This window comes from Phyllostomus hastatus, unplaced genomic scaffold, assembly GCF_019186645.2.
Source record: "Phyllostomus hastatus isolate PE091 unplaced genomic scaffold, TTU_PhHast_1.1 phas_contig_113, whole genome shotgun sequence".
Taxonomy (NCBI): Eukaryota; Metazoa; Chordata; class Mammalia; order Chiroptera; family Phyllostomidae; genus Phyllostomus; species Phyllostomus hastatus.
Window position 1 is genome coordinate 17,173,085 of NW_025333530.1, and position 12,886 is coordinate 17,185,970.

At 41.1% G+C, this 12,886-nt stretch overlaps 2 protein-coding genes across 8 annotated transcripts in view; both read left to right on the top strand.

The window, feature by feature from the left end:
• Positions 1–744: 744 nt before the first annotated feature.
• TLCD5 (TLC domain containing 5) lies at positions 745–7,987 on the top strand. Of its 2 annotated transcripts, none has more exons than XM_045836648.1 (4): positions 745–950; positions 3,081–3,191; positions 3,298–3,511; positions 5,500–7,987. In XM_045836648.1, exons 2-4 carry the CDS (start codon positions 3,186–3,188, stop codon positions 6,036–6,038), a joined length of 759 nt encoding a protein of 252 aa, XP_045692604.1. In that variant the 5' UTR covers positions 745–950; positions 3,081–3,185; the 3' UTR covers positions 6,039–7,987. The 2 variants fall into 2 exon arrangements, with proteins under 2 accessions (XP_045692604.1, XP_045692610.1); XM_045836654.1 differs by having other exon boundaries at positions 745–868.
• A 2,041-nt stretch (positions 7,988–10,028) lies between these two features.
• Positions 10,029–12,886, top strand: part of ARHGEF12 (Rho guanine nucleotide exchange factor 12) — a 217,435-nt gene continuing 214,577 nt past the window's right edge. For 3 of the 6 annotated variants that reach the window (XM_045838881.1, XM_045838897.1, XM_045838917.1), the window contains exon 1: positions 10,030–11,385. In XM_045838881.1, the coding sequence (XP_045694837.1) occupies positions 11,354–11,385 (32 nt within the window). In that variant the 5' untranslated portion in view covers positions 10,030–11,353. Of the gene's footprint in view, positions 11,386–12,886 lie in introns of all 6 variants that reach the window. The other 3 variants (XM_045838887.1, XM_045838925.1, XM_045838908.1) reach the window with 2 other exon arrangements.

Sequence of the window (12,886 nt, forward strand, 5' to 3'; positions counted from 1 at the left end):
TTGTTTGGTCATCTCTTCACATTTAATTTCCTTGGTATTAAATCCAGAAAAGAGAAAGGATTTACCCAAAGTGACGTAACAAAAATAATTAACATTTACATAGTGATTTCCAAGTGCCAGATATTGTTATAAGCACTTTACACATGTAAGGTGTGTAAAATTCTCACAATACCTAATGAGATAGCTATTTTTACTATGCCTTAAATATGGATGAGAAAACAGAGGTACAGAAAAGTTAGGTAACTTGATCAAAGACACACATTCAGTAATCAAGCCAGGTTTACTCTTATGTCATACTGTAATGGCAAGTTGGCGACAAGGCTGAAATGAGAATAACTTCTCATTTCCAGTCCTGAGCACTTTTCTAAAATTAGTTATTTGTGTGCTTGTTTCACAGCTTGGACTCTAGCATGAAGGCAGAGACTATGTCTTGCATCTCCAGAGTGCCTAGAAGGGATGCCAGCATATAATAGGTGCTCAACAACTGTTTATTGGATGGACTGTTCCACCATGGGGAGGGATGGGGGAATAGATAATTACTAAAACAAAAGGACAACAAACAAATAAGCAAGAGCAACAGCCTGCAGGTCTTACATCTCCACTAAATTACCAAAACCCCACATCATTTCATCCCACCCTTCAGCCTAGCCTTTGGCGAAGGAAGACACTTCCCTCATTTTCGGAATGTCCCTGGCCTAGCTGTGGCTTTGTGCTCCGTCCTCCCAGCCACCAGGTGCCCCCAGGCCTCAGGCTTCTCAGCTGTCAGAGCCTGATCCTCTTTCCTTCTCACCGCTGCTTCCTGGCCCAGGAATCCCGGCCCTGAGCTCCAGAGCCCAGGCGCCCCAGGTTTCCCGGTTCGCTTGGTCAGGTAACAACGTGGCGCAAAACTGCCCGCTAGGGCGGCTGAGCTGCGCTTCGGTCGCAGTTGACACGGCCGGTCCGGCCCGCTGGTGGGTAAAGAGGCCGGGAGATGACCTAGCTTTTGGGGGGCTGGCGGGGTGGGGGGGGGGGGCTTCATTCTGCCTTTGGGCGCCCGAGACTTCTGCGACCGGCTGGGTCGCCTGAGCGAAGCTGGCCAAATGGTCCGGTTCCTGTGCGCTGGGGCCGGGCGTGGCCTGCAGTCGGTAGGCCGGACCCAGGCAGATGCGGTTGCAGTGCCTGCCAGGCGCCCAGCTTGCTTCTCGCCCCTGCCACGCCTGCACCTAGGCCCAGAGCCAGGAGTGCCCGCTCTGTGCTAGTGAGGAGGCCGGAGCCATGAAATTCTAAGCTGGAACAGCCATCTAAGTACTCCCCATTCATTCACCCAAGATAAAAAGCTGAATCCCAGAGATGGAGTGACGTTTCCCAAGGTCACAGAGTTGTATCTGCCACTTACAGCTGTCTGTTCTTTTGTTTAAGTATTTGTAAAAGGTCTACTGTTTCCTCTGCTCTGCCAAGGAATTAGGATTCAGAGAAGAGGACTCTAAAAATACTAATCAGTATATCCAAATGAGCAGATCCACATTACCGGCGGGTGACCCTGGCCTTTAAAAGGAAATAAGAGAGTGTGGTTTTCACTCAGGGTACATGGCATTTCTGGTTCTTACTCTGCAAATTGGCCTAAATGTTTTACCAAATTAAACGCAGACTGGACTGAATTATAGACTTTTCTCTTTTTTAATGTCAATTTAAAAAAAAATTTCAGTTACATTTGCCATTCAGTATTATTATATTAGTTTCAGATGTGCAGCACTATAGTTAGACAGTAATATAATTTACAAAGTGCTCCCCCCTGAACATAAGTCTAGTACCCATTTGGCACCATACATAATTATAACAATATTATAAACTGTATTCCCTATGCTATACTTTACATCCCTGTGACCATTTTCTAACTACCAATTTGTACTTCTTAATCCCTTTACTTTTTTCACTCAGCCCCTAACCTCCCTTTCATACGGCAACCATCAGTTTGCTCTCTGTACCTATGAGTCAGTTTGTTTGTTCATTAATTTTGTTCTTTAGTTTCCACATGTAAGTAAAATTGTATGGTATTTCAATTGTTTTTTTCTTTTCTCTCTTCCTTTTTTAAAAACTTATTTTTTATTTTTTAAACTGAGGCTCAAGAGGTTAAAGATTTGCCCGCACACTCTTATTGGCTAGTTAAGGACAGAGAAAGAACTCAGGTCTATGAATCACACCTACTGTTTTCTTGAGTAGAAATCTGATTTCAGATGAAAGCTGTTTCAAAATTTGACCTTGCTAAAGCTTTCTCTGGATAGCATTCTTGGGAGTGGCTTGTATATTGGAGTGTGTTGGTCCACAGATAGTATTTCACTTGTCAGAGTAGGATTGAACAATAAGTGTAGCCATGCAGAAAATTCCTGCTGAGATGAGACTGATATCCGAAAAAATGTTTTTGACTTTTTAACTTCTATTTTTAATAGAGGAGCTAATGATATTAATAATAAAATCTTGGTTATTTTTAGATTTTAGTCCTGTGTGACTAAATTGACTCAGTTACAGTCATTCTTGTCCTAACATCTTTATCACCAGTCAAAATTCCAAAGTGTAGTTTTCTGTTTCATTTTTAATTAAATAATTATCTTAAAGACATTTTTATATCTCAACAAAAACTTTGTACTTGTGCAATACCTCAAAATCCTGCTTCCCCCTTTGTCATTCTTTGAGTTGAATTTCAGAACTAAATAGAACAAGAATATTTTCCCTTCCCAAATATCTGAATTCTTTTTAATTCTGTATTTAGGTTTACCTCAAATTTTGATTTTCACTGATAAACTCATAACCCAAATCCAAACTTCAGTTTTATATCAGTTTAAAACCATGCTAAACTGCCATGTGTCATATGAGCTCTAGCAGAGACCACAACTGGTGGTGGTGTATTTTCATGACAGCTTCTTATTGGGATTTTTGAAATGTGAACATAATATCTAATACATGCATTGTTACATATTACATATATTACTTGCATATCCTTGTCCAGGGTCAGTCATCACTGAGAGGTTATTATTGACATTTACTTATAACAATGTATTATATTAGACAGTCAACTAACTCAGAATGCAATTCCTGGTTTTCAGGTTACAGCATCTACCCATTGCCAACATGTTATCTCTGAGGATTATGGAGTCAGAAATACAGCCACACAAATAGAAGAGTCTTGGCTGTAAAGAAGCACTACTTCAATGAAGGCAATATTTTTGTACTATTCTATAGTAGAGATGAAGATTATACATAAATGAACCCAATGCTGTTTTCACAGGGTACATCCTTTTTTTTGCTGTTTTTTTGTTTCAGTCTTTTCATCATAGGATGGCATTAGCTCTGTGTCTGCAGGTGCTGGGCAGCCTGGGGGGCTGGCTCTCCCTCTACATTTCTTTCTGCTATGTGAATAAGCACCGAAGTTATGAGTGGAGCTGCCGGCTGGTTACGTTCGCCCATGGAGTCCTCTCTATAAGTCTCTCAGCTTATATTGGCTTCATTGATGGCCCTTGGCCTTTTACCTACCCAGGTAGGTGGGAGACGGAGGATTTTTCCCAAAGGGATCTATAATGGGGGTAGTCTTAGAAGGATAGGACTTTTTCAGATAATTTGTACAATATCAAAGAATATTGAAAACTGATTATAATTTGTATTGATAGTCTTCATTCATTGTTAACTCTGATGTTGTCTATGTCACCTACTGCTTCTGCTTTTCATAGCTCTACCTTTAAAGCAAAATTTAAATGCTTCTTATAATGTAATCAATCAAAATGTACAAAACATAAAGCCAATATCAGTATTTTCCACCACCTCCAAACAGACACAAATGAACTGTATAATATGTACTTTTTGGTTACCTGCAATTTTTACTTGATTGTATATTCAAACAATATCATCTTTTCATGTTTATGTATGTAGATGTTCCTTTTTCTTTTTAACTATTAAATAATATTGTGTTGTATGTATTTACCATCATTTATTTAACCAATGCCTCATTATTTGGGGCAGCTATATTAATTTTTCTAGAACACCTGCTAGATATACAAGTGTTACTTTCTTAGGATACGAACATTGTATCCCCCTGTATTAGTTTGCTGGGGCTGCCGTAACAAAATACTACAAACTGGGTAGCTTAAACAACAGAATTTTTTAAACAGTTTTGGAGGCTAGAAATCCAAGAGTAAGGTGTTGTCTGGTTTGGTTTCTTCTGAGGCTTCGCCACTTTGCTTGTTCAGCTGCCTTTCTTACTGTGTCCTTATATGGCCTTCCCTTTTATTGTGTGCTTCTGTCCTAATCTCCTTGTTTTATAAAGACACCAATCACATGGGATTAGGGCCCACAACGACCCAATTTTAAATTAATTACCTCTTTAAAGGTCTTATCTCCAAATACAGTCCCATTCTGAGGTACTGGGGGTTAGGGCTTCAATACACGAATTTTGTGGTGACATAGTTCAGTCCATAAGTCCCCTAGAATAAGGTTTTTTAAAATACCTTAGACTTTTTTCTAAAAAATTTTCTTAGATGTCTATATTGAACTTCTGAGTTTCTCTCTAAACTGTCAAACTGATATAAAGGCAACTTTTAAGCTGGATCTGAACATGTCAGACCTTTGCACCCTATGTTCTTGGACATGTAACACACAAATTTCTGGAGTTCTTTCCAAAGTCCACTTTTAAGATGGGTTAGGGTTACCAATGTCCAGTAATTTAACTCGGTAAATTATGAAATTAATCTGACATTCAAAACAGGATAATTAAAAGCTTTGGAAATAGATTTTTAGCTGTTAAAAGAGAAAGGAACTTTGTAGGATTTTAATTGAATGAACAAAATAATTCAATTTTATGCTGCTACATAGAGAGGGTACTAAAATCATGGCTGGTGTTCAAATCACTTATTGAAATCTGATTCATCAGAACAGCTTATTCTGGGACCCGTAACATTGTTTGGTTGGATAAAGACCATGATTTTATTTTATTATTATTTTTAAAGATTTTATTTATTTATTTTTAGAAGGGAAGGGAGGAAGAGAGAGAGAGAGAAACATCAATGTGTGGTTGCCTCTCATGTGGCCCCCACTGGGGATGTGGCCTGCAATCCAGGCATGTGCCCTGACTGGGAATTGAACCTGAAGACCATGATTTTAGATTTAGTATTTCTTTGGTTGTCATTAAAAAAGCATGTGATCACCAATGTTTTTCATTTCAATGCTTTAAAAAAGGTTTCAGCCCTGGCTGGTGTGGCTCAGTAGATTGAGTGTCAGCCTGTAAACCAAAGGGTCACCAGTTCAGTTCCCAGTCTACAGCACATGCCTGGGTTGCAGGCCAGACCCTCAGTAGGGTGCACACGAGAGGCAATCACACATTGATGTTTCTCTCCCTCTCTTTCTCCCTCCCTTGCCCTCTCTAAAAATAAACAAATAAAATCTTAAAGATTTGAGCGACAATAACATAGGATCCCTGTGTAAGGCAGCACCATCCATAGTCACTCAATTTGTTTCTGTCTTGGTTTATTTCAGGCTCACCCAATACACCTCTCCAAGTATATGTTCTGTGTGTCACCTTGGGCTACTTCATCTTTGACTTGGGCTGGTGCATCTACTTCCAGTCTGAGGGTTCCCTGATGTTGGCTCACCACATTCTGAGTATCTGGGGCATCATCTTGGCCCTGGTGCTTGGAGAGTCAGGCACAGAGGTCAATGCAGTCCTCTTTGGAAGTGAGATTACAAACCCCTTGTTACAGATACGCTGGTTTCTTCGTGAAACCGGCTACTACCACAGTTTCATTGGAGATGTGGTGGACTTCCTCTTTGTGGCTCTGTTCACTGGGGTGAGGATTGGCTTAGGAGCTCACCTCCTTTTCTGTGAAATAGTCTCACCCAAGCCCAAGTGGTTTATGAAGGCTGGGGGCATAGCCATGTACACTGTGTCCTGGTGTTTTATGTTAAGCATCTGGCGCTTTGCATGGAAGAAAAGCATCAAGAAGTACCATGCCTGGAGAAGCAGGTGGAGTGTAAACCAGCAACTGAAACATAATGGACATCTCAAGACACACTAGTTAAGGTTTACTCCAGTTAATGGATTGGGTAAAGTTAGCCATGGGAACCAGGTTGGGAATATAATAACCATGTTATGGAACCATGCTTATCTAACAAACTTAGATATCAAAAAAGAACTAAATTTATTGGTCAGTTTTCAAATGGAACACATACTAGTATTAAGACTAACTTCTAAAGTGGTACAGTTGTAGAAAGTGAAATTAATCAGTGGTAGTTTGAATAAATCAGAACTACATTCCTTCTAGTTTGTGGTGACTCTGGGTCCTGTTGTCCCTAGGAAGCTTGCTTTTGGATACATTCCCTTTTAGTCCTCTGTTTGTTCTTTTCTCTGGAAAAGGTACCACTATCTATGGACAAAATACGACAAAGCCCATCTATGAAGGAAAAAAAATTTTTGAGGAAGATTTTTCTCTAATCTCACCTAGGAAAAGCAAGAATATAAGCTTAGAACAAGGTTTGGAATCAAGAATTCCTGGGTTCTTTTACAGAATTTTGCTAATCACATGCCCAATCATTTCGGGAAGTCACTTATTTTTATCCTTTGCCTCAGTGCAAATCCTCTTGTGAATGCAATACCCCATTGTATATTTCATAGAGACATTATCTAGCATCTCATTAGTGAAGATCTTTAATGTAGGGCTTTTATGAAAAAGTAAAGCATTATTTATATCTTTGCTGTTTGTTATTCAGATCAGCGGTTATCGATTAGCTTTGTTGGTGAGCAAGTGGGCTACTGAAGTCAAGAGTGAAGGTCAGTGGCAATATTAACCTTATGCAAGTTTTTGAGAATAGATGACAGTGGCCATACATAGCAGAGTAGTTGGAACCACGTATTCATAGGTGAACCAGGCAAAGCAACTTTAAAGGCATGTTAACAGTGGATTTTTTTTTTTTGCCTTTTAAAATGTTTTATTACAAAAGAAACATGTTTATTGTAGCCTGAAGCAGCAAATGATAGGAAAATACATTTTATCCCATCTAGATATCACTTCTTTGGGTAATCCTCCCCAGTGCATTTATTTTATTTATTTTTTATTGTTTAGTTACAGTTGTCCCACCTTCTTTCCCATTGCTCTCTCCCCTGCGCCATCCCCACCCCTCACCCCCACAGTCAATCTCCCTCCATTGTCTGTGCCCATGAGTCCTCTATTTGTGTTCCTTGGCTTGCCCTTTACCCTTCTTTCTCCCTTTATCTCCCTCCCCTCTGGTCACTGTCAGTTTGTTCCTTGTTTCCATGTGTCTGGTTCTGTTTTGCTTGTTTGTAGTGGGTCTTTTAAAAATGAGTGTCATTTGGTTAAAGAGTTTTACTGGACATGGAAATAATCTGACAGTAATATCTGCATATCTTTTTTCTTATGATCAGTATCTCTAAAATGCTGGATAGTTTCTTTCTAAAAACACTGCAGTCAAAGTAGGATGCTGGGGAATGCTGATTTTAATAAAAGCCTAGCAAAAAAGTAGCTTGGCACATGAGCTCTAAAAAAAAAAAAATGCTGGCTTAAATTTTGGCACAGTTCAACTTGTTCCATACCAAATGAATAGGCTTAATTTGGTACTAATTCTTTTCTCCTTACTCCTCAGCAGTGAAGAGACTGGGGACTGCAGATCTTTGTTTTTGGGTACTTTCATATCAACATATATAGGTCTCTTGAATTTTGGAAAACCTAAAGAATGATAAGGGAAACAGAATTCCTCATTTCAGCTTTTCTTGATGTTGTAGATAATAACTATGAAGGAATCTCTCTGAAAGCAAAATGTGAAATGAAGATTACCAGCAGTTAAGATGCTGAGTTTTCACATCACTGGTAAATGAAGGCTAATTAACAGATAAAATGGAGTACTCATTTGCATTTGGATTACTATGTGATAATTAACACTGCTCAAGAGAATTTATATTTCAATGACTTTTACTGTTTTATAAAAATAAACAACTTTTTACCAATCCAGAGTTTGCCTTTATATCTTTGTTGTGGTTTTGCCAAAAGGTTAAAAAAATGTTTGGCCTATAGAAATGTTGAACCATGTTTATACTTATCAGTAAAATATCTCTTACCTCCTGCTTATCAACAACGATTCCTAATATTCTTTAGTTTTTGGAACAGAAATCTACCTACTAGAAATAGTTTGGCAAAAAAGAGGAAGAACTCAATTTCTTTCTTATTTTGCCCCATTTGGGTAGTTACCTTGAAAATGATGTTGAGTGGGCTCCATGAAAACAGGGCCTTTGGCTCTCTTCAAAACTGTACTTCCAATGCCTAGTATAGTCTTAGACACATAGTAGGTGCTCAAGAAGCATGTTGAAAGAATGGATGAGGATTGAGAACATGACTTTCTGAAGGGATTATATAGATAGAACCTTTGGAACAGTTTAGGGCTACCAACACCTGTAAGGAAGCTTTCAGGACATTTTTACCATTAGAGATTTGTGGGCGAATACAGAGATTTTCATTACTTAAAAAATGGTTCTGGAATGAGTAACAACTGGCTTAATTAAATCCTTTGCCTACCATTTTCTGAAATTTTCCCATAGCAAAGGCCCACAGCTAGAACTCTGTGTGTTTAACTTTGGAAAAATCTTAAAAGCAGTTTGCCAAGAAGTTTTGTATGCAAGGAAAAGAAGGTGAGCCTGGAAACTTTCCCTGTTTGTTTTATTCCTGAAGCTCAAGTAGTGAGGCATTTTTGAGGGAAGGAACTCATTTTTAAAATGCATGATTTGATGAGTCATTGGGCCCAATTAACTTGATACTTACACTGCAAAATTATTAGGACAGGGTATAAATAAATTTAGTATGAATAATAAAGATACAAGTTTGGTGATAAGGTTTGCATTTTGGTCACTGTATGTAGATGGATGGAACCCTTTCCAGTTATATGTATAAAATAAGCAATTAAAGTGTCTTCATGATAGAATTGTCATGCTAGGATACACCAGCAGGTGGCAATGTGTCCTGGTCTGATTATTAGGAAAGTGACTTGGAACCTTAATTCCCCATTCTTTCCCAAAATAAACATTTAGCTAGCTGTGCCCTGAATTAAAAAACAAACAAACAAACAATCAAGTAATAAAGAGTCATCTTCGGCCTCTGTTTATCTTTTCCTTTTTTTTTAAACCCTTCTAACGTCAGCCTTAGTTCATACACTATTCAGGGATACGATCTTTTCATGAATTGTTGGCCACTGACTTAGAAACAGCATTTTTAAGAAATAATTGTTTCCCTCTCCACATCCACTGCTTACTAGATTTGTTTTGCCACTTGGATTTCCACAAAAAGGTTGTGGTCCCGTACCCATCAGCACGTGTTTAAACTCCAAAGTCTGAAAAAATGCGGATAAAAGTATAGCCGCTTCAGATATTTGCAGAGGGAAGTAACTATATTGTATGTGGTACTTAAATATGCAATTACGAAATTAGATGGATATCTAAATCTAGCCGGTGCCCGGGGGGGGGGGGGGGGGACGGGGACCCGAACAAGTTGCGAACTCTTGAGAGAGAACTACATTGCCATTTACTGGATATTCTTTATTTTCTACTCCCATTTATTTCCACAGCAAGCTCCTTAAGTCGCTGTGGAAAGCACCATGCTTTATTAATTTGGCAAATAATACATTTGCTTTTGCCAAAGCAATATTTCTACCAAGAACTCCTGGCTCCAACTCCCAACTTTCTTTCTCCCGACCCCTACACACCACCGCCCTCCAATCCTCCCCAGCAGCTAGGACTTGGGTACAGAGGCCTCAGTCATGGGACGAGACCAGCAGATGCCCCAAGTGAGTCGGCCAAGGCAAAAGCTTCTCTTTACTGGGGTTTGCTTCGGAGTAAAGGACAGTGTCCAGGCACCTGGACTTGAGGTCGTTTCCATTGGTCAAAAACAGCCTGTAAGTATTATCAGAGAGTAAGGACAACAATTCCATTTCTTTAATAAAGAATACAAGTTTCTAGGCCTAGAGCTGCTCATCCTGAAATTCTCGGTATAGGAGGAGTGCTCTTTGGCAGTCTCTGGTTAAAGCTAACTCAAAAGTACAGGTCTCTGACATTCCCACGGCCTTCCGGGCGACGGTGGGTTGATGGGTGGGGCTCCCAGGTGAGACAATTCTCACCTCCCTCGGCCCACAAACAGGACACCGGGGAATGGGTCCACGCTGAGAAAAGAGTAGGACAGCAGTCCAACCCGGACAGGTGGTGGCCTCAGCAGGACCGCTGGCCGCTGCCCGGGCGGAGGGATCCCGGGTGAGTCGCCTTCCCGAGGCCTAAGAGAAGGAGTCCTAAAAGCCGGCGGGGGAAGGTACGAACTGGCTAGTGCTGGCCGAGGCTACCACAAAACCGGAACCGGAACCGGAACCCGTCAGCGCGCCGGCGAGTGTCGCCCCTCACCTACTGGGTCCTACGACACCCACTGCGGTAGGCGGCCTTCCCCGCCCGCCGCGGGAGCTCCCTCGAGGGCCTCGGGACCTGGTCTGCCTGCCCTGCGAACAGAGTTATCACTGCTGCCGCTGCCGTCCCAGCCACCGCCGGCGGCCGGCCTTTCCTGGCCAGGCCGAATGTGAACCTCTCGCCTCTCGCGAGAACCGCCGCCTACCCGCTTGACTGGGAGGAGCCGTAACCGCTACCTCTGCAGACTGCGGAAGCGTCCGGGCCCCCGAACACTGTGCTGTAGACTGCAGCGGGTAGAGGCCAGTCTCTTGTCACTCCTCGCTGCAAGGCTCCCTATCCCCAGAATCCCTGCTTCCCGAGTACGAAGCCTGGTGGGGGTGACGAGGAAGAGGACAGAAATCTCCCGGCCTGCGGACATGGAGCCGCGCGAGCCTGGCGCGACACGACCGGAGACGCGGCGGAGGCTGCGGCCACGAGCGCCCGCCAGCCCCAGATAGAAAGAGGCGGCGAGAGGGCCCGGTTCTGCGGCGGCGGGAACTTGCAGGCCCTCAAGACCCCAGAGGAGGAGTGGACGCCAAACCCCGATTTCATCCTATTCTAGCTCTAGAGGGATTCCTGGGCCCACTTCCCTGCGACTGGCCCACTGCCTCTGTGAGGAAGTTTTCTCCCTGCGCTTTCTCGAGGATTTTTCTCTAGCTCTAGAACTTGCCTTCTGGCAGGCCTCCTTGGTTTGTTTTGGGAGATAACTTGTTTTGCTTCAACACGCATCCCCTTTTCTAGATCCCTTTCAACCGGACGTTCTAGATGACTGAATGGAGTTTTGAGTTGGACTTTTTTGCCCCTTCCGGAGTCGGGCCTAGTCCCAGAGCATTGGGGGTAGGGTGGAGGTGTTACTGTAAAATGCAAGTTGAATGAAAGGAGGACCTCTTGCCAAGGGCCCCAATGAGTGGCACGCAGTCTACTATCACCGACAGGTTTGTACGAACCTATGTTTATTCTCCCTGGATTTGTCCCGACCCAGCAGAAAACTCAGTGATTGCCTTTGACTAGTGAAGTTGACAGGCAAAGGAGAAAGGGTTGTTCAGATGCTCTAAAATTAAATGTAGGGTTGCTGCCCAGTTACTTGGTTGATTGAATTTGGAAATGTAGTTTTTTTTTTTTTTTCTGGAGAGAAACTTACCTCCGGATTCTCAGAGAAGGGGTAGGTAAAACCATGATGTGTCTGAAGCGTGCATTAGGATTCCGTACTTGTCCAGGAACTAGAGGAAGGTAATTTTGGGTGAAGGTCAGTGCTTGAAGTTCGCTGGGTATTGGTACATCATCAGTTTTACTCCTGTCTTGTAGTTGTGTAGACGCTCCAGAAATTTCTACTTGTGAACTTCATTCTGACACTGCTGCATAATGATTTATGAACTTGTTCTCTTTTAAGTGTTGTTCTGCGCAGTGTTTAATAATTTTCCAGAATGTTGAAGTTACTAGTAAATCACAGATTTTTGCTGGGAGCAGTATCAAGGGGCTTGAAAAAGGTGAGAGAAAATCATGGGGCTTAATTTTAATTAATGCATTTTAAGTATTTCATCTTCCAGAAACATTTGTGTTTAAGGGATACAAATACCAAGGGAATTTTGTAGTACAAGCATGGCAGGTGGATTTGTTCTGTGAGACCTTTATAGTACTTATCTGCATTGCCTGGTGGTGTTTGGTGAATTGAGCTAGATCATTTGTGATTCAAGGGGAGTTCCCTTACTCTTAATAGTTATTCTTTTGAATATTAGTTTGGGTGATAAAAGCATATTAATTCTTTTACTACAGTTTATTTCTCAATTTAATTATGACATTGTTTCATTCACCAGATTTCAGCTTGTTTTTTTCAGTCAACCTTCAAACTATTACATCATTGGAAAAAAAGAAGAAATAACTCAATTAGGCGCCCAAAGAAAGAAAGCTCTTTGATGAAAAGTGGAACAATAGTGCTCCTGAAGAAAATAGTTGAATTTCCTAATAGTAGTTTCACCTAAGTTGTAAGACTCATTTGTTGATTTTAAAAGGACCAGATTCCATTATCATACCATAACAGCTACTCCAAAAACAGAGCTTTCTCTTCCTGTTTGTGCTTTCCAGTGTCAAGTGACTATTTACCTGAAAAAATGCCATTAAATATTTAAACTATATTAATTTTTTGTTTGCGTATTTTAAAAAATTTTAGTTTTCAATGAAATGAAATAATTTTCAGTTTTGGGGGGATTACACAACATAAATAGGAACGATGCTTATCTTGATTTCTAGTTATCCTTTTGTTTTCAAAGTGTTTTGCTTTTGAGAAATCACTTTCATGGGTGTGTGGGTAATTGTTACACTGGTTTTTTCAGTTCTTTTCCACTCTTGAACCTGTAGACAAGAAGTCTTACAAGAAGGTAATGTAATGTTGCTAGTTTTCATTGCGATAATAGGGGTGTTTAATTTTGTAGAAACAAT

Bases quoted from the DNA above. Each gene is read 5' to 3' on its own strand.
- TLCD5 (XM_045836648.1), top strand. The intron at 3,512-5,499 runs GTAGGTGGGAGA...GGTTTATTTCAG, and splicing joins TTGGCCTTTTACCTACCCAG to GCTCACCCAATACACCTCTC.